This window comes from Eleginops maclovinus, chromosome 22 (genome assembly GCF_036324505.1).
Source record: "Eleginops maclovinus isolate JMC-PN-2008 ecotype Puerto Natales chromosome 22, JC_Emac_rtc_rv5, whole genome shotgun sequence".
NCBI classification, from domain to species: Eukaryota; Metazoa; Chordata; class Actinopteri; order Perciformes; family Eleginopidae; genus Eleginops; species Eleginops maclovinus.
In genome coordinates, this window is record NC_086370.1 from 1 (window position 1) to 27,870 (window position 27,870).

Sequence of the window (27,870 nt, forward strand, 5' to 3'; positions counted from 1 at the left end):
TCATGGGGAACAATCTTCAGGACACCTTCTCAGAGACTGTGGCGCTGCTGAAGATCCTCATCACAACTCCTTTGACCACAGCTGAGTCTGAGAGGTGCTTCTCAACACTGAAGAGAATCAAGACCTTCCTCAGGAACACAATGTCACAGGATCGTCTTAATGCATTGGCCATGCTCTCTATGGAGAAGAATCTCGACAAAACCATCCCTGACTTCAACCAAAGAGTCATTGAGAAATTCGCTGCTGTCAAGGATAGAAGGGCAACATTTATGTACAAAAAGTAGAACACTACATGACATTATAATCTGTATATCTGTTCATACTACATCTACATATTCATACTACATCTTTTTCATTACATTCTGTATATCTGCATATATATAGCACATCTGTATATATATCTGTATGTATTATCCATGTTATATATGATATATGTTATTTAAATATATAGAGATAGATAGAGAGATAGATAGAGAGATATTTATTATATATGTATATTGGCCCTCTGTATAGTAATATAGCACATCTGTATATTTGTTCATACTACATCTGTTTATACTATGCCAATTATTCCCACCTCTTTATTAGGGCTGAACGATTATGGAAAATAATCTAATTGCGATTTTTCGCGCCAATATTGCGATTGCGATGCGATATGCGATTATTTTTTAAGGACTTTGTCTTCTGTATTATTGACAAGCAAAACATCATATAGTATGGCCAATACTATATTACATTAATTTTAAACTGTTCTTTCCTGGAAGACATACCTCTGTTATGATGACATGAGTTTGCATGAATGATGACTGACAACTAATTCAATCAAAACAGTATATTTGAACATACACAATAGTATATTTTGAGTAGTAACATCTCTGAGCATAGTATAGTAACATCTGAGCATAAAGTGCTGACAAGGAACCCTGGTGTAAACATTAAAATGAAAGTCAGTACAATGTGCAGAAATATATATATATATATATAAAAAAACAATCTGTGGCTTTACCACACTCGACTTTCGACATCTGTGAACTGCTAGAAAGTCATTAAATTAAAAAATAATATTAAATAAATAAAACTAGTCAGTAACATTACACATAAAGTGCAAACATAATATAGCAATTGTATACACACACAAACACACCTTTAAATTAAAACTGGCTGAACATCTTGATTATCTGCAGTAACAGTAACACAGCACAAACTAAAGTGCACAATGAGTATGGCTCTGCCAGCCATAATCATCATAGCTCAAGGTTTTTTGCTAGGAAGACCAGCATATCAACTTTTGCTGGCTTTAAGGATGAGCGAGTGCAAGTCACTATATTCCCTCCAGTGCTGAACAAACGCTCTGAGGGGGCACTTGTGGCTGGCACACATAGATATTTGCGGGCCATCTTGCACAGTCGTGGAAAGTGAATGTTGTGCACCTTCCACCAGGCTAAGGGATCATCCTCTCCGTCAATGACAGGGCTCAACAGGTAACTATTCAACTCTGCCTCCACGACATCTTCAAGTGGCAGAGGCAAAGCTGAAGAGGCCACACTGGTTTTAAAAAGACTACCAAGAGACTTCTTTGCCTTTCCCCCAGAGGCCTGTGCACTTGGAGAATTTTGAGCAGTTTCAGTGCGAGACCTCTTCTCCTGCCAGATGGGAAAAGAGACATTAGTTTTGCAGTTAGCTTATATATACCTATTATAGTATGTGTTTGTGGAAAAATTATTTTCAAGGATTAACCTGATTATGTGAACGTCTTGCTGATTCCACCATTTCTGTCTTCAGTCGGGCCTTAATGGCAGGAAGGTTGTCTGCGCTGATGTATTGCGTTTTGAACCTAGGGTCCATGAAAGACGCAACATCCAAAAGCTCCTGGGTGATGAGGTCACTATACTTGTCGTTGAGGTAAGCCAGGACCTTGGTTTTAATTGATCTAGTCAGATCAGTGTCCTCAGCATCTTCAGCCAAGACTGATGTTGCCAGAAGATGGAGAACTGGCTTGAGGTAGGAGATGCTCACATACTCCTCTCCAGAAAGAGCATCAGTAAATTCGGAGAGAGGATGCAGTGCCTTATGAATGGACTTCAACACGGCAGCATCCTGCCAGGTTGGGATGAGGGGGCGTGCATGTCGGTCACCTGACAATACCTTTGATATGGCTGTCATCTGTTCCAGCACTCTGGCAATCATTTTCTCTTTGGACCCCCATCTTGTAGGGCACTCAGTAATGAGAGAGTGCTCAGGAAGCTTAAGCTCCTTCTGTGCCTCAGTGAGCGCTGCCTTTTTCTTCCAACTGTGGGAGAAGTGCCCCACCAACTTCCTGCACTGCCCTATTGCTCTGGATACTCTATCATCTTTGATTGCATTTTCTGGAGGAAAAAAAAATTAAGTAAAAAAGTAAAATTAGTGTAACTCAAACAATTGCAGTTGTGTGATACAAGGTTTCACCATTTCTCTCTCTCTCTCAAATTTGCTTTATTAGCATGACTATGGGAACAGTGTTGCCAAAGTTATTGTTACATACATCATGACATACAAGAACATCAGACCATAAGACAAAAACAAAAAAGAAAATACATAAGGAGAGGTGGGTACATCAGCGTTGGGTTGACATAACATAACTAGAATTAACAGCATTAAAGAACAAGGGAAATAATAGTGTGGTGTGTGTTTGTGGGAGAGAGTGATACACAGGCGCGTGCATGCACACACACGCACACGCACACACACACACACACACACACACACACACACACACTCTCTCTCTCTCTCAGCAGAAACTTACCAATAGCAAGATGTAATCTGTGTCCGAAACACTGGAGTCTGGTCCATTCGTTCAGCTGTGCTGCTTTCACCATATTTGACGCGTTGTCCGTCGTTATGCAGACAAGGTTGTCTTCAGTGAGATCCCAGCACGCAAGCCCCTCTCTCAGGCCAGCAGCAATGTTTTCGCCTGTGTGGTCTTCGGGGAAGTAGGCCGTTTGAAGGCTGCGAGCTTCGAGGTGGAGGTCTTCAGAGATATAATGGACCGTAAGGCTTTGATAAGGCTCCGCTGTACGGCTTGACCACATGTCTGTTGTAGCCGCAAAAAACTCCACAGCCTTCAAGTCCGCTACTTTCTGCCTACACTGCATATGTAGCTCCGGAAGGGCAGTCTGACTAAAATACGTGCGGGAGGGCATTTTGTACCTCTTATCCAGCGTAGTTACCAAATTATTGAACCCAAGCTTGGTCACCGTATTGACGGCCATCATGTCTTTCGCGATGCATTGGGTTACTGCTTTGGTAATTTCCGTGTGCCGCTTTGAACTGCGTTCACATGGCGTAACACCTTCAAACAGTTCGGTCAGTGATCCTTGCCGATTAACTTTACTAGGATTATTCTGCACACTGCTTGATTTTGTAGCCATACATCTATCATACTGTAAGAAATGTTCGTTTATTTGAAGCCCAGGAGACGGTTTAAAATAAAGAAAGCAAAACTCCCTTAAAAGTTATAAAAGGAGTGTTTAATAAAAGGATGCAGTAGTAGGCCTTACAAAAGCTTCACAGCTGTGGCTCAATAGCCCGGGACACGCGTCCACAGGCCACTGACTGAGCGGAGCTCATCAGTAGTTACTGTCTGGCGGTCCGGAACAAAAGAGAGCTCGATTTCACAATCCTTACATGTTTTATAGAACCACCCCTTTCCGACCATACAATAAACAACTTCAAAATCAGACGCGCCCCGCTGTCGTGCTCTCATTGGTTGGTAGCGGGGGGCTGGATCCTCCTCTATAGGCTGACGTCGTCGGGGGCGGGTCCTCTTATGACGTCACCGTCGCCATCTTGTTAGCGAAGTCCTGGAGCTGTCATCTACGATATTCTATTATGCAATTCTTAGGAGGTTTATCAGTTATTAAACAGGCAACTGTATCATTGCAGCACCAATGAGTGAGAGGTAGAGGCGGTGTGTTTAGTATGCAACTCCACTGGTCCTTCTCCCTCTACTCATATATAAAAAACAATATTAGCTTTATGCTATCTGAGGCTAAAAACAACATCCTGTAATACTACCGGAAATGGACAAATATGATCCGTCCAGAAACAGTGAATTATCTTTTAAAGTTCCGCTCTAATATATTGATTATTTCTAACAATCCCTCCTTACACACCTTTCAAACGGTGTGTAAACTATAATATAATCAATATGTTTGTAAGAGACATATAGGCTGAAGATGAGCAGCACGGTGTGTTAGAGTGTGTGTGTGTTGCAGAGGGGGTGGTTCACCTGGGAGTGGGCGTGTGTGCGTGCGGAAGTGTGTGTGCGTAAAGGTGGGCACTCACCGGTGACGCAGATGAGAGAGAGAGAGAGAGAGAGAGTCAGGGTTGGGAGTAGCCGTAATTTTTGTTGACCGCTACCGCTACTCATTCATTCATTTATCCATCCTTGCTGCGCTGTGATAGCTCTGTGCTTTCAATAAATGCACCTAAGCATATTTGGATCTCAGCGTGTCTTTGTCATGGTCTACTGTGGCGCGTCATAAATCTACGTACCTGAGGACCCAAACCTCATAGACTCTCAGCGGCTAAAAGGTTTGTGTTTGGAAGCCGCAACATTTGTCAACAAAAAACAGGCGTTTAATGAAAATCATCAAGCCGCATCAAAGAACCAAGTCGTCCCGCACCGACTAGCCCGAGAACAAAGGAGCCACAGCTAAGTGCCACACCACGCCAAACATTTACCTGGGAACAGGTAGGCCTGAACCTGTTAATGTTTGTGGATTAAGGAATCCGCTTCGATTGGAATGCATTGAGTCAAATGAGGACAATGTATTAAATGGATACGCTGGTTGCATTGGCGCATTGATGGTGGCGCATATTCTCCGTGCTTTAATGGATTGTGATGTCGGGACTTTGTGGCATGTGGCGGCTGATGTTGTCTAAAGACCTACTGCTTGTTGAAATGCTTGGATCGAATCCGCTCTGTCAATAAATTTAAATGCAATGTCTATGGATGGATTTGAATACGCTCTTGAATGAAATGTGATTGTGTTGCTTCATACAAAAATACAATCTAACGAAAATGAGTCAAATAAACGCTGATGCTGAATGTTCAAACATGGAACGTGAAAAGAGGGAAATCAAACTGACGGCCAAAGCAATGGAAAATAAAATCGAACGGTTGCAGCATGAGCGCAAAAGTGCCGTTAATAAAATCAAAGAGCTTATTCCGCAAATAAAAGCGCACATGAAATCAAAAGAAAATGTAACTGAAATCCCCTCACAACTGAATAACTTGAATGCACTGTGTAAAAAGCAGGGGCGTAGCCAGGACATTATTTCTGGGGGGGCCAGCTCTGGCCAGTCTTTTATTTGGGGTGGCACTTGATTGTCAAAAACTACTATTTTAAAACTCACGCACTGCATCACTCAGAGCAGCAGTTTTTCTAACAGCTCATCTAGCCATAAACAATGGATTGAACCTTCTTATGGACACTAATGATGTCTTACTGTTACTGATAATCCCATGTTATTGGAATGGGTGCTTAGATAATGTGCGAGTGCGATGTGTCATGATTATGTGAGGGGGTTCAGGACTTTAACATGAGAAGGGGAAGCTTTTAGTGCAAATGACAGAAAGACACGATATGAATTGTCATTTTAGGCGATCATTTATTAAAGTAAACTGTAGCCTTTTAAGTGCAATATTCATTTTATTTGCGATAATAAACATATGTATATATAAAGAGTAAAAAATAAACGTCACACACACACATGTCCCATAAAACATAAAGAAAAACAAATATCAACAATGTGTAAAATGTACATTGAATTGTGTGTGTGTGTGTGTGTGTGTGTGTGTGTGTGTGTGTGTGTGTGTGTGTGTGTGTGTGTGTGTGTGTGTGTGAGAACATGTACATTGAACTGTTTCACTACAAACAGTGTGTGTGTGTGTGTGTGTGTGTGTGTGTGTGTGTGTGTGTGTGTGTGTGTGTGTGTGTGTGTGAGTGAGTGAGTGAGTGAGTGAGTGAGTGAGTGAGTGAGTGAGTGAGTGAGTGAGTGAGTGAGTGAGTGAGTGAGTGAGTGAGTGAGTGAGTGAGTGAGTGAGTGAGTGTAGGTAGATCCATGTAAATAATTTGACAATTGTCTTTTTTGTAATTCTTGAGAACATATCTGAGAGTGTCTGTCTGGGAAGCTGACCAGATAAGTCTAAATAGAACAGACATGTACTAACATTGCAATACCCATGTCACATAATACACTTTAGGAAAAACAAAAGAATGTTGGGGCTGTTAATGATGCAGAATTGGCAGGTATAACAGACAGATGCTGGTTACTTAGCTGTTAGTTTACAGCAGCTGTATTCTTCGGTTGTGATGATTTCTAGCAAATCGATCAACAAACTCATCTAAATTTAAAGACGCTGCCCTCCTGTGTTCTATGCTCAACACCCCTAGATCACTCAGCCTATCCTCTCCCATTGTAGTTCTCAGGTGTGTTTTGACAAGCTTCAAGCAGGAAAAACTGCGTTCACAAGCAGCTGTGCTGACAGGTATTGCCAATGCAATTTTACAAAGCCTGGAGAAAACATCAAAGACATCCTGGTATGGTTCAATAAAAGCTGCCAGCTCTACAATTGTAGGTGGTCTCTGCATCCCTTGCTTTATCTTACGATCTAAAACTCTTTTAATTTGGTAGAGCTCATGCTCAAGGTCCACAAGGTCACACCCATACAATTTGGCAAATGCAAAAAGGCTATCTTTGTCACAGAAGCTTCTGCTACTTGGATTTAAAGCTTGTATTCCACGCATTATGTCACAATTCTGATTGGAGAATCTGTTCCTGAGCTCAATGAGCATCCGGTCCAATACCAGATTAAAGATTCCTGTCCTGTAATAATCTTTGCCATCGCCTGTTTCTTGTCTGCCCACAGTAGACAGAACATGGTATCCCTGTAGCTTTGAACTTAGTGTTCTCTTACGTTTTGGAGCAGTGTCTACAGAGACATCACATTGCTTTGCAAGCTCCAAAACAGTGTCCCACAAATCACCAAACACCTGCTGCTCACTCCTGTAAGATTCAAAAGTACTAATAAGTGCCTCCACAAGATCCACTGCTTTGGCCAAATCAAGAGAGGAAGACTGGAGCATGTCTGACAGTAATTTTGCATCTCCCAGAAGTTTCTTAAATATGGCAAGAAACACAATGAACTGGAAATCAATCTGAGGCAAAAGGCCTCTGGCACCTACTGACCTCTCGCCACTGTTCTCATCACCCAGTTCCTCAAGAACTTTCACAACTGCTGGCAACCTATCCCACAAATTACGGCAAGCATAATATCTGGAGGCCCACCGTGTGTCACTCAACATTTGCAACTCTCTGGGTGCACCTGCATACATCTCCTGTTGCACCTGTAACCATTTGGGATGCACTGCCGATCCAGACATGTAGACGTACAGCTGTTTTAATAAGGAAAAGAAGCAATCAGCCTCTGGGATCCCTCTCACAGTGTCCACCAGCACCAGATTAAGGCAATGCGCATTACAGTGAACGTAGAAAGCCAGCTTCGCTACTTCCTTAATTCGGGCCTGCACACCACTGTGCTTGCCACTCATGACTGCAGCCCCGTCATAAGACTGCCCAACAAGGTTAGTCTTATATTCTAGACCATATTTGGACAAGAGGTGAATTATTTTTATTGTCAAGCTCTCCGCATCTAGCTTCTCTGCTACCTCGAATTCCAGAAAACTTTCAAGGATTTCACCATTGTAATAGTATCTCAAAACAAAAGACATTTGTTCCATTTTTTTTTTGTCTTTAGTCTCATCCACAAGTATGCTAAAAGCACCACTTTCCTTGACTTCTTTGATTATTGATGTGCGCACCATCTCTGCTAAGCATGACAAAATCTCATTTTGTATGTCAGGACTTGTATATTTAGCATTCCTGGGACCATCCATCTTTTTCAAAATCTTGTCGTCATGGTTTGCTATGATATTCAACATACCCAAAAAGTTCCCTTTCCTGCTTGAGGCCTCAGATTCACGATGCCCTCGCAGAGCAATGTTCTCGGTTGCACAATGAAGAACCACTTCAGCAAGAGTTTTGATGTACCCCCTGTTCTCTTCAACAGTTTTGTTGTACTCTTTATTTAATTGCCCCATTAGAGATCCCTGATTTTTTTCTGCAATTTGGTATTCTTTCCATGCTAGCATGGCATTCTTGTGATGCTCAGATCTACTATGTGCAGCATACCCTCCGTCTGTATAGGTAGCTTTCTTCCAGTTTTTGAAACCGGAACCTGAATTAAACGTAGACTCATGGCCAGGTAAGCTGAAATGCCTGCAGGCAAAGCAAAAGGTGGAGTCTTCACATATTGAGTACTCCAACCAGGGGTGAACTTCATACCACTCACCCTTGAAGCTCCTGCTTCTGTCTCCCTGGAGTGTCTTGGGGAAATTAACTTTAGGTTGAGCTGGAGCTTCACCCCTGGACTTGGAAATGTCTGTAAAACACCAAAGAATCCCATTAATATCAGCTTTTAACATAAATGCTATCCACTTCCAATTACATGTTGTTCTTTAGTTGTTTTTTAAGACTAAACATGCAATCATTAACATTTTACAGATTTAATAAATACATGTTTATTATATGGCCAGCCTTTAAATTATTGTTGTTTGCCATAACCCGACCGAACATGTCCCATTATTCAGCTACTGATAACCACTCACCTGGAGGGCAGACTTTGTAATTAAATTCTCTTCTCCTAGTATCAGTCTCCTCCTCCTGCTCTGTCTCTGTCAACTTGTCTGCTGAATATTCACTGCCACTTGCTTCCCTTTCTGTACTTGTCATGCTTTCGCAACTAGCTCCTTCTGTTTCCCTTTCTCTGTCTGCAACATTCTCTGTCGTGCTAGCTTGCTGGTCTCTGGTGCTGGCAAAAAAAGCGCTGATTTTTCTGTCTCCCCCTGAGGCACTTATCCTTTTCATTGTGTCCTTTTTAAAGAAAAGTTTTACACAACATTAACTTTAGATTGCTTTTATTCCATTTCAAGTGTAAACTAGCGACAGTGCGTTATCTATGACTTAGTGACACCTGGGAATGGACTTAAGCTAACTAGCTAGCGATAGCTCGCTAGCCATAGATCATTTTACAAGTTTGCAAAAATAACAACAGCAGCCTTACTCAACTCACTCTGCCACAAATCCTTAATGTCGAGACATCATTACACATTTAATTGAGTGTGAAGATAACTAAATGATCTTATCATTTCAATGATCCTTTCAAGTATCACCAACTTACTCACCTGTTAGTTACAGTGGTATATCCAGCGCGTTCGTCTCCAGTGCTAGTCTCTCCACTGAAGCGCTGTCAGAATGCAGGCACGTTGGAGGGGGCGTGGCCCAACATGTTGCGAATTTGGGGCTTGTAGCAGAAGTGACGAATGACAATATAAAACGACTTGATAAAAAAAAAATACTAATGCATTTATTTCAGCTTTATACCATTTCTGTTCATGAGGGTTTGTTGTATTTTTTTTTTTTTTTCGTGCCGTGAGGTTGGGGGGGCCGGCAGGGTGGCCATACTCTGACCAATGGTGGCCGTGGCCCCCCCTGGCCACCACGTGGCCACGCCCCTGAACAGCAGCCTTACTCAACTCACTCTGCCACAAATCCTTAATGTCGAGACATCATTACACATTTAATTGAGTGTGAAGATAACTAAATGATCTTATCATTTCAATGATCCTTTCAAGTATCACCAACTTACTCACCTGTTAGTTACAGTGGTATATCCAGCGCGTTCGTCTCCAGTGCTAGTCTCTCCACTGAAGCGCTGTCAGAATGCAGGCACGTTGGAGGGGGCGTGGCCCAACATGTTGCGAATTTGGGGCTTGTAGCAGAAGTGACGAATGACAATATAAAACGACTTGATAAAAAAAAAATACTAATGCATTTATTTCAGCTTTATACCATTTCTGTTCATGAGGGTTTGTTGTATTTTTTTTTTTTTTTCGTGCCGTGAGGTTGGGGGGGCCGGCAGGGTGGCCATACTCTGACCAATGGTGGCCGTGGCCCCCCCTGGCCACCACGTGGCCACGCCCCTGGTAAAAAGGCCACTGACCTGCACAACGAAGTATTGCAACTTCTTCCTGATGATGAACATAAAAAACAAAAGGAGTGGTTTTCTAGCATTATTACAGTGATGCATTCAAGGAACGAAGTGGAAAAATGGATAAAGGAAAATCCGCATGAAAACTCAAATGAATTACCACTACAGACAAATACTTCTGAGCAACCAACAAAGGAAATAAATTATGCAGAACAAATTCCTGTCGAAAAAAGTAAGGATTTGTCTGTTGCTGACCCTCCAGTACCTGTTTCCACTGGACAAGATCCTCAGGATGAACTACAGCCCTGTGACAGCATCTCAAATGCAACCAAGAAATCACGCTCACATCATTCCTCATCCTTGGCTTCACGCTCATCTGCTCGCTTAAAAACGGAAACAAATCTTGCAATTTTGGCAACAAAACAAAAGGCATTAAAGGAAAAACATGCATTGGATGAAGAGGAGTTAAAGCTACGCAAAAGAAGAGAACAGCTTTTACTGGAGAATGAAATCGCTGAGGAAATGGCAAAACTAAGTGTTATAAAATCACAAAGCAGTGTTGGCAGTAAATCAAAGTCAAAGGTTCAGATGGGATGAACTTATACTATGAAAAGACATGCTCAAAACAACAACTTAACATCAATGTTATGGAATTTGTCCCATCACTGCCAGTTAAACTAAAATCCAACGCAATTGAAACCACACAGACAGTTGTGAAGCCTAAAGTTACTCACTTACCTGACATAAAACATCTCCCAGGTCCTTCTTACCTGCTCCAACGTTATCTAACCACTCCTGAAGATCCTGTGACCAATGTTACACAAACTGATGCATCACAAAATGACAGTGTGCTGGACATAATGAGAAAACAAAATGAAATTTCAACACTCTTGATGCAACAACAATGCCTCTCAGCACTCCCAAAAAGGGAAATTCCCATTTTCGATGGTAACCCACTCAAATACCATTCGTTTATTAAAGCATTTGAAAATGGAGTTGAGCGAAACACCAGTAACAACTGTGACAGACTCTACTTCCTTGAACAATACACCAAAGGGCATGCAAAGGGACTAGTGAGGAGCTGTCAGCACATTGAGTCGAGCAGAGGATATGTGAAGGCGAAGGCTCTATTGAAAGAGCACTATGGCAATGAGCAAAAGGTGGCAGCAGCATACATGGAGAGAGCTTTGTCATGGCCCACTATTAAAACAGAAGATGTGAAAGCCCTCCAGGAGTACGGCCTCTTTCTGCGTGGATGCTGCAACGCTTTGGAGGATGTGCAGTATTTAAGTGATCTGGACACACCCACAAACATGGTGGAAATCATTAAAAAACTGCCGTACAAACTCCGAGACCGCTGGAGGTGCGACGCATGTGACCTGCAGGAAAGGTACAATAGGAGAGCAAGGTTTGTGGATATTGCCAACTTTGTTGAAAAACAGGTAAAAATCTTGACAGACCCTGTGTTTGGAAACATTCAGGACACTGTTATAACAACTAAACAAATGAATCACAAACCTCCCCCTCGCTCCAGCATCAGAGGAACCAGCTTCGCTACCACAGTGAATCGTGTGGAGAGAACAGCTCAACCTGTGAAAGCTACATACATAAAACCACCAGCCAAGAAGATCTGTCCCTGCTGCACCGGAGGACACACATTGGATGTGTGTGCGCGGTTGGAAAAAATGGCACACAAAGAGAAAATTGACTTCCTGAAGGAAAATGGTGCTTGTTTTCGCTGCCTGTGTATAGGACACATAAGCAAAAATTGCCAAAGGAAGATTTCCTGCTCGAAGTGTGGCCTAAGACATCCAACTGTGCTCCATAAGGATAGTGTGGCAACGGCAGAACCAGCTGAGAGAAGCATCCAGGTTACAGTGGACGACACCTTGGTTTCCAGTGGGCTTACAGGGGCTGGTGAGATGGATTGCAAGCTTCCTATCGTGCCTATTCAAGTGAAGGCGAAGAAGGGCAATAAAATCATTCTCACATACGCCTTTTTGGACCAGGGAAGTACTGCGGTGTTCTGTACTGAGAGTCTGAAGCGGAAGCTCAATTTGTCTGGGAAGAGAGCCAACATTCTTCTCAGGACCATGGGGCAGGAGAAGGTGGTCAGTAGCTACATTGTGCCAGAGCTGGAGGTGGCAGCACTTGAAGATGACAGCTTCATTGAGTTGCCAAAAGCGTATACTCAGTTGTCAATGCCAGTCCACAAAGCAAACATACCCACAAATAAGGATCTGACAAGGTGGCCATATTTAAAACACATCTCCTTACCACAGATTGAGGCTGGAATTGAGTTGCTGATTGGAACGAATGTTCCACGAGCCATGGAACCGCTGGAAGTTATCCGCAGTGAGCACAATGGACCCTACGCTATAAGGACGGCACTGGGCTGGACGGTAAATGGACCACTGACAGGAAACGGTGGAGAGGCCAATTACTGTGAGCAGCCAGTAACTGTGAACCGTGTGTCCATTGTAAATCTGGATGAACTGTGGCAACAGCAATTTAAGATGGACTTTCCAGAATCTGCTGTGGAGGAACAAGTGGGTCTGTCCAGGGAAGACCTGAGGTTCATGGACATGGTCACAAAGTCAGCCAAACATGTCAATGGTCACTACCAGGTCGCCCTGCCTTTGAAAAATCCAAACGTCAGCATGCCAAATAACAGGAAAGTGGTGGAACAGCGTCAAAACCATCTGAAGAGGAGGCTCCAGAGGGATCCAGTGTTTTACAGGGAGTATAACACCTTTATTAACGATCTACTTGGTAAAGGTTATGCTGAAAAGGTTCCTGATGCAGAGCTGGAAAGAAGTGATGGCAGGGTCTGGTACATACCGCACCATGGTGTCTACCACCCGACAAAGGGAAAGCTCAGAGTTGTTTTTGATTGTGGTGCCAGTTACAAAGGACAATCTCTGAATGAAGAGCTGTTGCAAGGGCCCGATCTAACCAGCTCACTGATTGGAGTTGTGACCAGGTTCAGGAGGGAACCTGTGGTCATCATGGCTGACATAGAAGCTATGTTTCACCAGGTGCAAGTGCCCCCAGATGATGCTGATCTGCTGCGATTCCTCTGGTGGTCACAAGGAGACTTGAACCAAGCACCATGTGAATACAGGATGAAGGTACATCTTTTCGGAGCTACATCCTCCCCTAGCTGCGCCAACTTTTCCCTCAGGAAATGTGCAGAGGATTTTGGACATGAGCATAAGGAGGAGACAGGGGACAAGCTGCAGCACTGCTTTTATGTGGACGATTGTTTGGTGGCAGTTGCAACAGAGGAGGAGGCAGCATGAGGACGTTGCTGACCTCTATATGGACTTTGTGTTTTCGGACGTCAGATGGACTTTGCACTAATCGGTCATGACGACCAGAAGAAGGAATATTCGTTGTAATGACTTTTCATGGACTTGAGCAATTTATTAGAGATTTTTGCATTATCGTTGTAAAATTGATATGATGATTTATTATGTCTCCTATTGTGTTTTGAAATGTGAATTATTATGTGAGACCTAATAATTAGGGGCTGGTGTGTAAGAGACATATAGGCTGAAGATGAGCAGCACGGTGTGTTAGAGTGTGTGTGTGTTGCAGAGGGGGTGGTTCACCTGGGAGTGGGCGTGTGTGCGTGCGGAAGTGTGTGTGCGTAAAGGTGGGCACTCACCGGTGACGCAGATGAGAGAGAGAGAGAGAGAGAGAGAGAGAGAGTCAGGGTTGGGAGTAGCCGTAATTTTTGTTGACCGCTACCGCTACTCATTCATTCATTTATCCATCCTTGCTGCGCTGTGATAGCTCTGTGCTTTCAATAAATGCACCTAAGCATATTTGGATCTCAGCGTGTCTTTGTCATGGTCTACTGTGGCGCGTCATAAATCTACGTACCTGAGGACCCAAACCTCATAGACTCTCAGCGGCTAAAAGGTTTGTGTTTGGAAGCCGCAACAATGTTCTCCATTTGAATATTGCATAATACAGAATTGTATAGTTAAAAGTTATACATGATCATACAATCTTTTATTATTGAATACTTGTGGCTGAAATCCTGGAATGGCACCTAGAACAATAGCAGCAATTTCCTAAATGCGTAAACTCTTCAATTCCCTCCTTTCATATCTTGTGATGAGGTAAACAGATCATTTTCGATTCTAGTCCAGTGTAAATGCACTTATTCAATATGATCCTATAAAAAAATAAATGAACTGTGTGTAAATCATAACAACAATCAACTCTACTATAATACCAAGTTGTAATAAGTGATTAATCACATCCTAGGAGTAGTTTATAGAGCATTTCATGTATACAGTAATAACAACTTACGAGACACTTCCTTCAGACGAACTCATATTGCTCATGGTCTGAATAAGGGATAGGATCATCCTGCTTTCAATTAACAAATGTAACTGTTTCTCAAGAGAAATTGACCTTTATTTTTGCTCACTAGAGAGGACCGTGGTGATCAATTGGTCCGCTAAAGTGCGAATACATAGAATGTAACAACATCCACATAGTACCAAGACTGTATCCATTCCTGCATTGAATAACATTGATTCATTATTGGAGTCTAATATTTACTGAACATGCTTTCTAACGTTCCTACAAAAGGGGTCCTCTACTCCACTAAAGTCTGCTAGCTCGATGACCAGGGCGGTAAGTCCTTCTAACGCTCTGGTTACTGATCCATCTGGGGAAGGGTTATTTGGGATGAAAACACAGCACAAGATTCCAATTAGTCTGCAAACACCCCCTTTATTAGACAAAAACATATCTAAGGCCACCCTATTTGCCAGGCCATCAGACTGGTTCCATCCAACTGTACGTGCAGTCCCCTTACTGCATCATGGGTGTAATTTATGAATCTCTGCTGGTTGTAGTAAATATAGTTGATCCAATCTACATTCTTGTTGATTGTAGGCCAAAGAAATATTAATTCGAATCCTGCAGTTATCTGGTTTCTAGCTTTAAACTCCCTCTCACCAACTACAACAGTGCAAATGTTCCAGGCCAGTCATGTGGAATGCCTGGACACAAAATTTTAGTACCACTGTACCACCAAACACCTGCCCTGGGGTATTGTACGTTAGCCACAGCAATTCCTGAAAGAAGGTCCTGGCTGGTTACTGCTGTTGTGGAATTTCACCATCGTAACGTTCCCATACTGCCTCATCAATGCAAGATCAGTAGAGCCTGCTTTGTTCTACCGCATACACAACCCAATCTTAACCATGCATTAGTACCATATTTCCACCGCTATAACCTTCTGCACAGTCGATGTACTCAAATATGTCACCAGTCTATTATTATCCAGTATATAAGCCTGCGCTGTTCCTATATGAGGGACTGCATTCAGGGAAGAATTTGAATCTGCCGTTTCAGGGACTATCTCCACTTGGGGCTCAGCTATTTCTATCAAAACCGAGCACATAGGAACCCTTCCAGGAACCTCAACCCCTAATAGTAAATGAAATGAAGTTGTTTCTCCCCTTGCTTTGAATAGATCATCCAATACCATTTCATGCTTTCACCGTACCAAACACACACTCTGTCATTTACCTTTCCTCCTATTTCATGTCTCTCGGGGGATAACACTTCATTTTACCCAACTTTGTAACTGCAAGCTTTCTGTTATTTTTTATCCCAACCAGTCACATAATCAACATAATTCGACCACTCATTCAAACCATCCTGTATTTCGTTGAAACAACCTGTATGTTTCTTATCTGTTTCAAAACACTAAATAAGTAAATTATGAAAGTTATGCTCATCTGGTATTATCTGTTGTGCAACATTTGTTCCCGTCATTGGAAATTCCTTATGGTCTAACGTGACTTCAAAACGTTATTGCTTGTGCCATAATTACAAACAAAATGAAATACCCAACTTCCTTCGGTAAATTATGTTACATATTGCAATTAGCTTTGAATTTCCAATAAGTATCTAAATTATTCCTACATTTTAAAATCCCCATTTCAAGTCAAATGCAATATGTCAACAACTACTCTCATTTCTGGAGAAGGAAACACTGACTGTGTAGATAGAATAAGACCCAGTAAAACCATGATGCAGCCAGAATCAATGAATTTCCTGGCTGTTGTTCCTGAAAAGGTGTGGATGAAATATACTTCTGGATCAGAATCAATTACCCACGGCTTCCCGTTCCTGCCAATCACTTAACCTCTTTAGATGTATCAGCTTTCTCCTGTGCCAAACTCCATGTCGATCTCTGCCTGAATCGTGTGCAGAAATCCCTCCTTAGGCACCAGACAAACTGCTTCTACCTGTTAGTGTTTAGAAGTTAGAGAGCTGGGGACATGAAATCAGAATTCCAACAAAATGTCATCACATTTTTCCTAGGAACTTAGATTACATCTGTGAAATTATTGTTGTGTTTATCACCTCCTTATACTCATAATCTCAACCTGTCCTGTAGTTGAGCCTTACCCTTTGTTCCACTATTTTTTCATCGTACCTGGACCATGTATATCGAGTAGTTGGAGGAGCCTGGGATATAAGATTTACATTGACAACCTATATGCCTGTATCTGCTGTGCATATTACAAACAAAACCTCTGAACCATTGATACTTCTCAATCTCTACTAGAGAAAGGGCGCTGACTAACTTAGGTCCCATTTCATCACATCATAGTTTAGCTTAACTTTAAATATTCTTGTTATCTCCATACTTCTACTATCCCCAGGTATCATATCTGTTAAAAAAAAACCATTACAATTCAATATCATTATCACAGGTGAACTTCTTTCATAGGTTCCACTCTGGAATTGTATCGTCAGAAGCCTCTCGGCAACTGATTCTGCTTTCCTGTAAAAAATGTAAAGAAATGGAAACAATAACATCATTTATAAAAAGTTGAATTGTTAATCATGGAATTGTAAATTAAACAATCATGCTGTTGAGCAAACATGTTGCCACTCCCCCTTTTTACACATCTTAACAAAGAGGTGTAACAAAAACCCCGGTTGAGAAAAAGAACTTCAGTTAAGCAAAAATTCAAAACACTTCAATCATTATTCAGACACTTCAAATCATTATGTTTAAACATCAAACTCTCCCGTTAAAGAGTGTCTCTCTCCATCCATCAGTCCTGAAAGAAACAAAATCTCTGGATTTAGTTTGTGTTAGTTCAAACATCTCGCTATCCGGGTTCCCCTCTAAACTCTGCTTGATACAATGAAAGTTTTCATTCCACCCCCAAATCGGTCTGGCAGGTCAACCCAGAGTCAGTCATAAACAGGCTTTTTGTAAAACAACAGTCGTCCCGTCAAAAGGTCATTCGGTCTCAGTCTTCTGGTCACGTCATGCCGCAAGTCTTTAAATTTTATTTCGTAAATTTTCTTCATTTCAAAAAGACCATAACCTTTTAATTACACTGTTTTTTAAAAATATGTCTTTCATTCTTTTAGGACAGCGCCGGGGTTATGTGGGAAAACTCCCGGACTATCACATTCCAATCTACTCACTTTAACCCTTTAAAAATAAACATATGCCAATTTTGGTCACGCTTTTTTGACCTCCAAACGACAGCTTCATTCCACAATATATAATGCAAAACTGTTGAGATATTGCACACATCGGTGTTGCAAACCTTGTCTAAAACCTTTTTAAAGAATCCTCCCGCTTCTTAAATATACTTTCCTTGATACTTTAACAAAAAACGTTCCCCTCATGTTAAGTTAAGAAATTTGTTAAGCCATCATTTCCCTTTTTAAAACACGGGATCTTTACACCACCGAATTCAACAAAAAATCAATAATCTAATTCCAATACCTTTCACTATTCACTATTTTAAAATCAAAACATTTTTAGGATCTGATGATCGCCATTCTCAAAATAACCCCCAAATATTATTATAAATTTTCATTTTCCCCTTTTAAAAAAATATTCAATCTTTTAATCGGGAAAATAATGTTGGGGGAATTTTGGGGCTTTGACTTTAAATTTTAAAAACCTTTTAAACCATAAGAAGTTTAAAGTGGGAAAGATTTTAATAAGGGTTTTCCATTCCGGGGTTAAATTTATATTGGACATGGTTCTGGTTCAATGTTGGAGTTATCACTAAAAAAAATTTGTTTCATTTAAGACAATCTAGATCAAGTTTACTAAACTCCCCCTTCTGTAGATCAAAACCCCACAATTTAATTTTTAAAACCAAAAAGTCACCCTAAATAAAGGCTCGAAAAAATAATGGGTTTAAATATTAAATTTTCCTACCCTTTTTTCCCGACTCCTGAACGGGTTTCTAACCAAAAGTGTAGGGATCTTGCTATCTCTAAAATTTCCCCCCTATAATAATGTTTTTACAATTTATTTACCCTTTATTTTAAAAACTTCCCCTTTTAAAAAATTCATTTACCAATCTAAAAAAACTTAGAATAAAACACTCAAATTTTTGACTTAAATTTCAAAGTCTTAAAATTCTTTAAATTTTTCCCTTATGTGTTTTATGTAGTAATGTGTTTACACAAACTCACCCTTTTCGAACTCCCCTTCCTGCCCCTCTGCTCTCTCTTGATGACCCCACCCCCTTTAAATTTTTCTGCCGATTGACCTTTTCGCCCCTTCCTTGCTCGGGGTTTTTGACAGTCTTTATTTTTTGAACCTCATTCCACACAACCCCCTTCCTTGTGGGATTTTTTTTTCAGCAGGTCTGCCATCACCCTTTTGGTCTTTCTGGAGAGGGAAACCCCCGTTTCATGTGTCCATTGCCTAGAATCTGTGCTCTGAATCAACCCTTTGTTGCCGGCCTCTGTGCCTTATAAAGGGGGACTGGTGAATAATCCGCAATCAGCTGATGCAGGGCTGCCCGGGGTTGAAGCAGACGGGCAGTTCAGACAAAGCCTGTTTTTGGGGCCTTCCTTCTCATGAATTATCAAAAACCCCGGGGGGAGGTTTTTTGAAATTTTTCGGGGAAGGGGGGCGACCTTGCAGGGTGCGTCCGGTGGCAGTTTTTTAAATCTATGATTAACAAGGAAATGGGGTTTTTTTTCCCTTTTTTTAATAATGTTTTTCTTGGTTTTTGTCTTTTTTTTGTTTTAAAAATCCTTAAATGATTTAAAACCCCTTTTAGGAAACTTTTTATTTTAAATATTTGAAACCATTTCCCACCTTTTCTTTTACGGTCTTGTTTTTTTAAAAAAAAACTTCCAATTTTTTTTTAAAAGAAAAACCCCGAAAAAAATTACCCCCCAAGTTTTAAACTTTATAAGATTTGTTCAAGGTAGTCATAATTCACTTTTTTTATTTTATTTTTCTTTTTTAAACCTTTTTCTTTTAAATAACGTAAACTTCTTTAAACCTTTCTTTAAAATTAAATTTTCCCGCGTAAAAGGTTCTCCTCTCTTCCTCCTTTACGACAATACCTTAAAATTTTGGGAGAAAAAACTCAAAGTTAATTTACAATAAAGATTGGTCTTAAAAAGTTTGGTTCCCTACACCCCCCTTAACCTTAATCCCCCCTTCCCAAACAGGCTTTATCTTTTTTGGGGGTTTTGGGGAAAAATTTACCCCTGTTTGTTCCATCTTTCGAGAGTTACCCCTTCGTGATCTTATTTTTTTCTCCTTTTTTCCCAACCCCCCCCCAAACTGTTTCTTGTTGGTAAGTTCACTTTTTAAAGTGAATTGTGTTTTTACCATTTGTGCTTTCTTTTTTTTTGTCTTTCCCCTTTTTTCAATGTATCTGTCCTAAACTGTAACTCCCATATGGGAAAACTGGTGTTGGATTGAAGTAAACACACCTTCCCCTTTATTGTTATTAACTCATTCCTCTCTGGTTCTTCGCTCTTGTAGAAAAACCAATGGTCCAACATCCGGGATCCCCCAAAACAAAAAAAATCATCCCAATAAAACGAGACCATCTATTTGCAAACCTGCGGGAGTTGCTGGTTTTGGCACTATAACCGCATTTGCCCGGAGGGTTTGTGCTTTCTCTTCAAGATTCGTCTTACCTTTGGGCCCAATGTACACATTAAATACCCCCACCAAGGGTGCTTTTTTTGTTCCTGAAATATACGGATATATTTAAATTTTCATCCGAGGGGCCTGTTTTTTTCTTTCTGCCCCCCCTTTTTTTCTCCCTGACTGGTTTAGCCTCTCTGACCATACTTCCTCTGAAGTTTCTGTAAGGGCGACCCAAACCAGACTACCTAACTGGGTTAGCCATTAAAGAAAAAGGACTTGGGGAGGGAATAGGAACCCGTTCCCAAGGTTTCAACAAAACAGCACAGTTCAAAAAGGCCCAACACTGTTTGGGTTCTTTAAAAAAACTCTCTGATTACGTTTAAAACACAAAACACTTAACCTACACTAATAATTTAAAACTTCCCAGCCCTCAACTTAATACTCTCAAAAAAAATCGCAGTGAGAAGGGACTTAACCTCAGCTCTTTCCCTTGTATTGGTACCAATAAAAAAAATCTTTTTAAAACTAGAATATCTTGTTAATTCCAGAATCATAAAGACGTCGGACTCCAACCTGGCTCTCACCTGGGTTTTTTTCCCTTCAACAACAGTAGCCGAGGAATTTAACCCCAAGCTCCCCTCTAACAAAAGAGGTCTTCCTTTAATATTAACACATTTGCCAACTATGCTGTTTAATAAACCAACACGCTAATCAAAACATTGGAATGCCCTCAAAATTCTCAAAGAATTCTTCGCAAAGATTACATTTCTGACCCACCACTAACACTCGATTTGGCCTTAAAACCCATTAGACTTTTTTTTAAACTACTTATCCAAAATTATACTTTTAATGCCCAAATACGCCCAAACCCTTTAAACTGAATCTACCTGCCAATTTTAATTAGCACACGTTTAACCGAACCTTTATCGATATTTACGAATTAAATTTTTCTAAATCCCCTTTCTAATTCCGGCGTAAAAAAGGAAAAACCACAAACAAAAAAAACAACAAAAAACTTTTGAAAAACCCCGGGCCCCACCACGGTTAATTTCAAATATTTAGTTCTTAACTTTAAAAAGCCAGTTCATATTAAAAGCTCACCTCCAGACACCGCATATCAAAATGCTATATAAACAGCCCTTTCGAAAAAAACGCATGCTCACCTTTTTAAAAGGGATCCAACCGATTCTGGAGTTTATGCCGTAAAACCCCCCGAAATCCCCCCGCTCGTCCTGGCACTTCAAAACACTCGGGGTCACCAAATTGGGAAGAAATGTTCGTTTATTTGAAGCCCAGGAACGGGTTTTAAAAAAAAGAAAACAAAACTCCCTAAAAGTAAAAAAGGAGTTTAATAAAAGGGGGCAGTATAGGCCCTTTCAAAAACTTCACAGCTGGGCCAAAGCCCGGGGCACGCGTCCAACCACTGACTGAGCGGGGCCACAGTAGTTACTGCGGCGGGCCGGGAAAAAAAGAGAGTCGATTTCACAATCCTTTCATGTTTAAGAAACCACCCCTTTCCGACCAACAAAAACAACTTCAAAAACAACGCGCCCCCTGTCGTGCTCCATTGGGTTGGTAGCGGGGGCTGGTCCCCCCTATACTGACGTCGTCGGGGGGCGGGTCCCTTTTGCTCACCGTGATCTTTGTTGCGAAGCCTGGGGCGTCACTACGATATTCTATATGCAATTTTAGGAGGTTTATCATTTTTAAAAAAGGCAACTGTACTTTCAGCACCAAAAATAAGGTAAGGCGGGGTTTTTTGTATGCAAACCCCCTGGTCCTTCCCCTCACTCATATTTCAAAACAATTAGCTTTTTAAGCAATCTGAGGCTAAAAACAACATCCTTAATACTACCGGAATGGGCAAATTTAAACCGCCAAAAACATGAAATTTCTTTTAAAGTTTCCCCTCTAATATATTGTTTTTTTCTAACAATACACTGTTTTGTGCTGCGTTTTTAGGTGCTGGTACAAATTGGTAGTGTTGCCTCCGAGATGTACCAACTCTGACCAGGCAGGTTCTTACACAGTACCTGACTCTGTGCAAACATCTTCTTTCCTTAAAACCGAAATAGTCCCACACGACTGATGTGTATTTCCTCTTTGAAACTAGCCCCGCAGGGTCTGGTTCTGTTGAGCCTGAGCCATTGCGTAGGTTACAGCTAGCTTTGCTTGCGAGTTCTCTCCGGTAGACTGTTTCAAAACTTTGCTCCCTGTGTCACGTGACCAGAGTGCAGCCTCTGTGGTTAGACAATCTCGTTTTACTCCCGCATATCACGTGAACAGAGTATAATCGCAGCCTTTCTTTATAATGTTGATGTATTTTATACGGTGTACCCCTTGTACGTTTGTATGTTTGATATGTACTGTATGATTTTTTATTTAATTTTTTTTTTTTAAATCGCAGACTTTCGCGATTAGAAACATCGCACTTGGTCATATCGCGATATTATCGCAAATGCGATATATCGTTCAGCCCTACTCTTTATACTGCCCTTATCTTTACATAATCACTCTTAACTGCATAAACTGTACATACTCTATAATCGCACTTGTTTCTCTTTGCTCTTCTATCTATCTATCTATCTATCTATCTATCTATCTAATCTATAATGTTGTTTTTGTTGTTTTCATTTATGTAAATACACTCGTTTGATACCTTAGTACATGTATGCATGCTTCTTTTTTTTTTTAATACATTTTGGAGTTATGCCCCCCTGGAGAAAACTCCACCAGCCGCCACTGATATAGACCTGTCTGCGATGAGACACCACGTGCTTCAGTAACTGAGACTTACACCCACACAGCATCTTCTAAGTTTCCCGTGTCTGGATAGCTCTCTACAGAGGAACTCACCGTTATGAAGGGAGGGACGTTGGATAGAACCACTTTGGTTGCAGGGAGCGTCAGCGGCTGCACCCGCACAAACATTTCACTCACCGTGATGCCTGTCTCGATAACGCGGTTCACTTTCTCCACCTGGTCCAGAAAGATCACGACTGCATTGGTTATCATCCGCGCCAGGGACTTAATGCTGCTGTGTCCGACCTTCTCCCCCACAGCCAGCCCGATATCCTCCACCGGGCATGGGAAGCCGGCCGATATTTTAATGCCATGCTTCCGCGTGAGTTTGGCAAAGTCTCCATTACCATGGCGTCAGACGCCGGCCGGCGAGACACCGGCAGGAGAAGCCCGCAAAACCACCACCAAAAACACCACCAAAAGACCCAAAAGTTAAGAAAAGTAAACTATCACCGATAAACTATATGAAACTAACACCCATAAACAAAAATAAGCGGAAAAATGTAACGTATAAAGCGTTGGTCTTTTCTTCAGCTCACACTCCAAAATCTCCCAGCATGCACCAGATGATGAAGAAGAAGACTTTTGACTTTTACAAAAACACTTTATTACAGGTTTAGCAAATGTACATTTACATCAAGTACAACACAACTCAATTTACCTAGAATAGATAAATAAAAACGCTAAGCCTTAAAAACTTGTGTAAAGTGCAAATCCTCATTAACCACAGAACATACAATGTCTTTATAGCACCAACGTTGTTTAAAAGCTTCCAAGTCCCCGATGTGTTTATAGAAACGATGCTCTAGCCAGAGTCTGGCTCTGATGTTGCACAGCCAGATCGCTTTTGCTTCTTGTCCCTTCCTGTTTTCCACTCTGTTCTTCCTACTTAGGTAGATAGCCATTTTAGCTTCACCAGAGAGGTAGTTTAGGAGCTGCCACTTTTCTTTGCTTGTCTTTCTGTATGGAGCCCCCATGATAAACACACTCTCGGTAAAAGCTATACTAAAAAGACTAAAAACCAATGTTAAAAGAGAGAAGAAACCTGTGAGTCTCTGGCACTCTGTAAAAACATGGAAAACAGTCTCTCTAACACCACAAAATGGACACTCGTTACTGACAGCAGGATTAATGACGGAGATAAAAGAATTGGAGGCGATAGCACCGTGTGAAATTCTCCACTGGAGGTCGGCAGTACGTTTTTTTAAGGGAGGTTTGTACAGAATCCTCCACTGTGGGCCTGGTCTGTTTCCGGCACCCAGTCTAGTGCTCCACACAGTGGAGGCCCTGTCCTTCAGTCCATTTTTGTTAATGGTTTTTACCATGTTCATGTATATAGTCTTTTTGTCCGCTTTGTGCATGGTCATTTTCTCTGGGTTTGCAACATTGAGCGGGGGGCCCGTCAGCTCTCCGAGCCCTGGGCTCAGGTATATCTCCGGGAACGGGTCTGTTGGGTCTGGTTGGGCTCTGCCCTGTCCGTAGCTCCTTAACAGTCTCTGTTCCTCAGCGCAGAGGCTCCGGCACCAAGTTGCAGGATCCTCTGGGCCACCCGGACAGAGTGTAGACCCAGCAGAGAGCCCAAGGCCCGGCATCGCTCAGCTCCGGCCCCACTGCATCCACCACCTGCTGAAGGCTCAGGGTCCCAGATCTGCACAGCGCCACCGCCAGTCCTGGTGTCTCGCTGTAGCTAACGTCCAGCCTGGCTCCATGAATCAGAGGCTCTTTTAACAACCAGTGCAGAGAGTCAGTCTTTGGACACCTTTTATGGTTAAAAAGGACCCAAGACTTAAAAACACCTTGATAAAAGGGAGGTAACCCACTTAACTTTAAAATGGTTATATCAGTTAAAAACAGAGCAGCATCCAGCCCCAGGTTACTCACGCGTCTTAGAATGCAGCTGCTCACATCTCTCCACATGAAATTGGCCGGGCCGGTAAGTTACCTTTGCAGAAACTGCATTCTAAAAGTGGCTGTTCGGCTGGCCAGGTGGACAAGGCCCTGTCCCCCCCTCCTCTCTAGATAAAAACAGCACCCCTGTGGCACCCAGTGTAGCCCATCCCAAAAGAAATCTACCAATTTCTTTTGTATTTGGGCCAGTAGGCCTGAGGAGGGTCTACACAGGTAAGACTGTGCCACAGTTGGGATGCCACAAGGTTGTTTAAAACCAAAACTCTACCTTTAAAAGACATCTGCAGGAGCAGCCACTTCCATTTGGACAGTTTTACTTCAATCTTCTCTGTGACGTTCTCCCAGTTCTTCTGAACTATATTTGTGTTCCCTACGAACACACCCAGGTACTTATGCCATCTCTTTCCATGTCATGCCCTGGGGAAGAACTGGGAGACCGCCACGCCACTCACCGACGCTGGTTCAGCATCGGCAGCGAGGGTCAATTGGAAGAAGAGTGAGGCCCTCGCTGCCGATGCTGAACCAAAATCTGTCACAATATTGGTTAAATGTCTGCATCCCTCTGGTCACTAATAAAAACAACGATGTCGTCCGCATACGCAGATGAAACCGTGTTTCCATTAAACCAGGTAAAAACAGCCCTTGCAATTTAGAGCGTATTTTGCAGAGGAGGGGTTCTAGGGAGAGTGCATAGAGCATCCCAGACAGAGCACAGCCCTGCCGGACCCCTCTACACACTCTAAAAGGAGCACACAGCCCACCGTTGAACTTTAGCACACTCTCAATCTTATTGTACAACACTTTGATCTTAGCTATGAAACCAGCGCTGAACCCAAACTTCTGCATTACTTTCCAGAGGAAGCTGTGCTCAACGCGGTCAAAAGCCTTTTCCTGATCTAGAGAAATCAGACCAGTATCAATGCCCAATGAGCTGGAGACCTCCAAAACATCTCGAATCAGGTGAACATTGTCCACCATGGACCTGCCGGGCACACAGTAGGTCTGGTCCCGATGGATGACCTGCTCAATAGCTCTCCCCAACCTGGTGGCCAAAGCCTTGGACAGAAGCTTGTAATCCACACACAGCAAAGACACAGGGCGCCAATTTTTGATGTCCTGCAAGTTCCCTTTTTTTGGCAGCAGCGTGATCACCGCTCTGCTGCAGGACATTGGCATAGAGCCAGAGGCCAGACTCTCATTAAAAACGTCTAACAGTCATGAGACAAGATGTCCCAATACGCTTTAAAAAACTCAACTGAGAGGCCGTCGATGCCAGGAGCCCGCCGTCCCTGCATGCCTTGCAGTGCGGCCTGCAACTCCTGCGTTGTCAACGGCCCTGCGAGCTGTGAGTTGGCCTCCTCAGAGACCTGAGGTAGTTCCGCACAAAACTCCTCAGAGCGTTTCATCCTCATTATATTCACTCGTGTAGAGGGTGGAATAAAAACTCACAGCTCGCCTCCTGATATGGCTTGGCTCTGTTAATTCCTGCCCTGTGTCTGACAGCAGTGAGTGGATTACCCGCCTCTGTCCATTCTTTTGTCTCCAGGCCGAAGAAGAAACTAGTGGGAGCATCCATCTCATTTATGTTTAAAAACCGGGACCTGACCAGTGCACCCTGAACTTTAACGTCCAGCAGGCTGGCTAGAGCCACCTTTTTCTCTTTGAGGATTTCAATATATCCTCGATCTCCTGTGGACTCGCTTATTGCTTCTAGTTCCACTATATCACTCTCCAGGTCTTTCATAGATCTGATGTTGTCCTGTGTGACATTGAGGGTGTGCTGTTGACAGAGCATTCTTATCTCAGTCTTACCATGGTCCCACCACTGCCTAAGACTGCTAAACTCTCCCTTCCTCAGAGCATGCTGGGATGCTGGATGTGGCTCTGCATGATTGCAATCTAAAGATGCATTTTCCGTACAATTAAAATCCCCACCCAAGAATAAGAAATCCTCCGTGGCACAGCCGTTTAAAACATCATTAACTTTTTGTAAAATAGCTTCCTCTCTGCACCGTTTGTTGGAGCATACACATTCATAAAAACAGCCGTAAAAAGGTCAAACCTTGCTTTTATTAAAAGCAACCTCCCCTTGATAAACTGCTCGACCTCCAGTGAGACAGGATTAAAAGACTTGGAGAGAAGGAAGCCCACCCCTCCACTGAGAGAGGTGCTGTGGCTTAAAATGACTGGAGCCCATACTCTAAACTTGGTGGTAGCAGATGCATCAAAAAGCTCCACCGAGGCCAGAAATTACTTTGGCTACTTACAAAGGCTGTTCACACTATTCTCTGCTTCCACGCAAAGATGGGCCATCTTGAAGCAGCATGTTAAGACAACTCTGAAATCTTGGTCCGACACCAGGTGGGAAAGTCGGATAAATAGTGTCCAGGCTGTAAGATTTCAGATAGCAGAAGTCAGAGAGGCTCTACTAGAGGTGAGGGATAGTGCCACAGATGATATTGTTGGAACTGAGGCACAGTCCTTGGCTGAGGAGGTAGGGTCATACAGATTTTGCATGTGCAGTGTGGTTTGGTATGATATCCTTGTCAAAATTCAACATGTCAGCAAAATGATGCAGTCTGTGTCCATGCAATTGGATGTGGCTCTTCAGCTCCTTAAGACTGCAGAAGCCTCTCTCACCACCTATAGAGGAAATGGTTTTATTTCAGCCCAGGTATCAGCTAGAGAACTCTGTGAGGAGATGAATGTCGAAACTGCTCTGAAGCAGAAGAGGCTGCGTAAGACAAAAAGACAGTTCTCTTATGAATCTCCAGATGAGCCAGAGGGGAATGCACTCAGAAACACACAGACATTTCCTTTTTTAATGTGCTGGTTGATGTGGCGGTTGCATCATTGCAGGAGCGTTTCAAAACTTTAGGTGATGTTGAGGAAAATTTTGGAGTGCTTGTGAACTTCCCAAATCTCCCAGAGGAAGACTCACAAAGAAGTGTGAAGCACTTAGTCAAACCCTGAGCTGTGGTGGGCAGTCAGACATGGATGGGAGGGAACTAGCGATGGAAATGCAGAATTGACCTGATTTGCTAAAAGCTAGCATGACCAATATGGATCTTTTAACTTTCTTATATGAGAAGAAATTGGGAGAAATCTTTCCAAACATGTGGGTCGCCCTCAGAGTTGCTGCTACCCT

General features: G+C 42.3%; 1 protein-coding gene across 1 annotated transcript; it reads right to left on the bottom strand.

Moving 5' to 3' along the window:
* Window positions 1-817: 817 nt before the first annotated feature.
* Window positions 818-3,104, bottom strand: LOC134858889 (E3 SUMO-protein ligase ZBED1-like). Its single transcript, XM_063875091.1, has 3 exons — window positions 2,783-3,104; window positions 1,738-2,366; window positions 818-1,643 (listed from the first exon to the last, which is right to left on the bottom strand). The coding sequence occupies exons 1-3, from the start codon at window positions 3,066-3,068 to the stop codon at window positions 1,245-1,247; spliced, it is 1,314 nt and encodes a 437-aa protein (XP_063731161.1). The 5' UTR covers window positions 3,069-3,104; the 3' UTR covers window positions 818-1,244.
* Between the last annotated feature and the right edge of the window lie 24,766 nt (window positions 3,105-27,870).

Excerpts from the sequence above, each read along its gene's own strand:
- LOC134858889 (XM_063875091.1), bottom strand. The coding sequence starts at position 3,068 with ATGTGGTCAAGCCGTACAGCGGAGCCTTATCAAAGCCTTACGGTCCAT. Across the intron at positions 2,367-2,782 it reads CAGATTACATCTTGCTATTG|AAAATGCAATCAAAGATGAT; the intron begins GTAAGTTTCTGC and ends TTTTTCCTCCAG. Across the intron at positions 1,644-1,737 it reads CAAGACGTTCACATAATCAG|GAGAAGAGGTCTCGCACTGA; the intron begins GTTAATCCTTGA and ends CCCATCTGGCAG.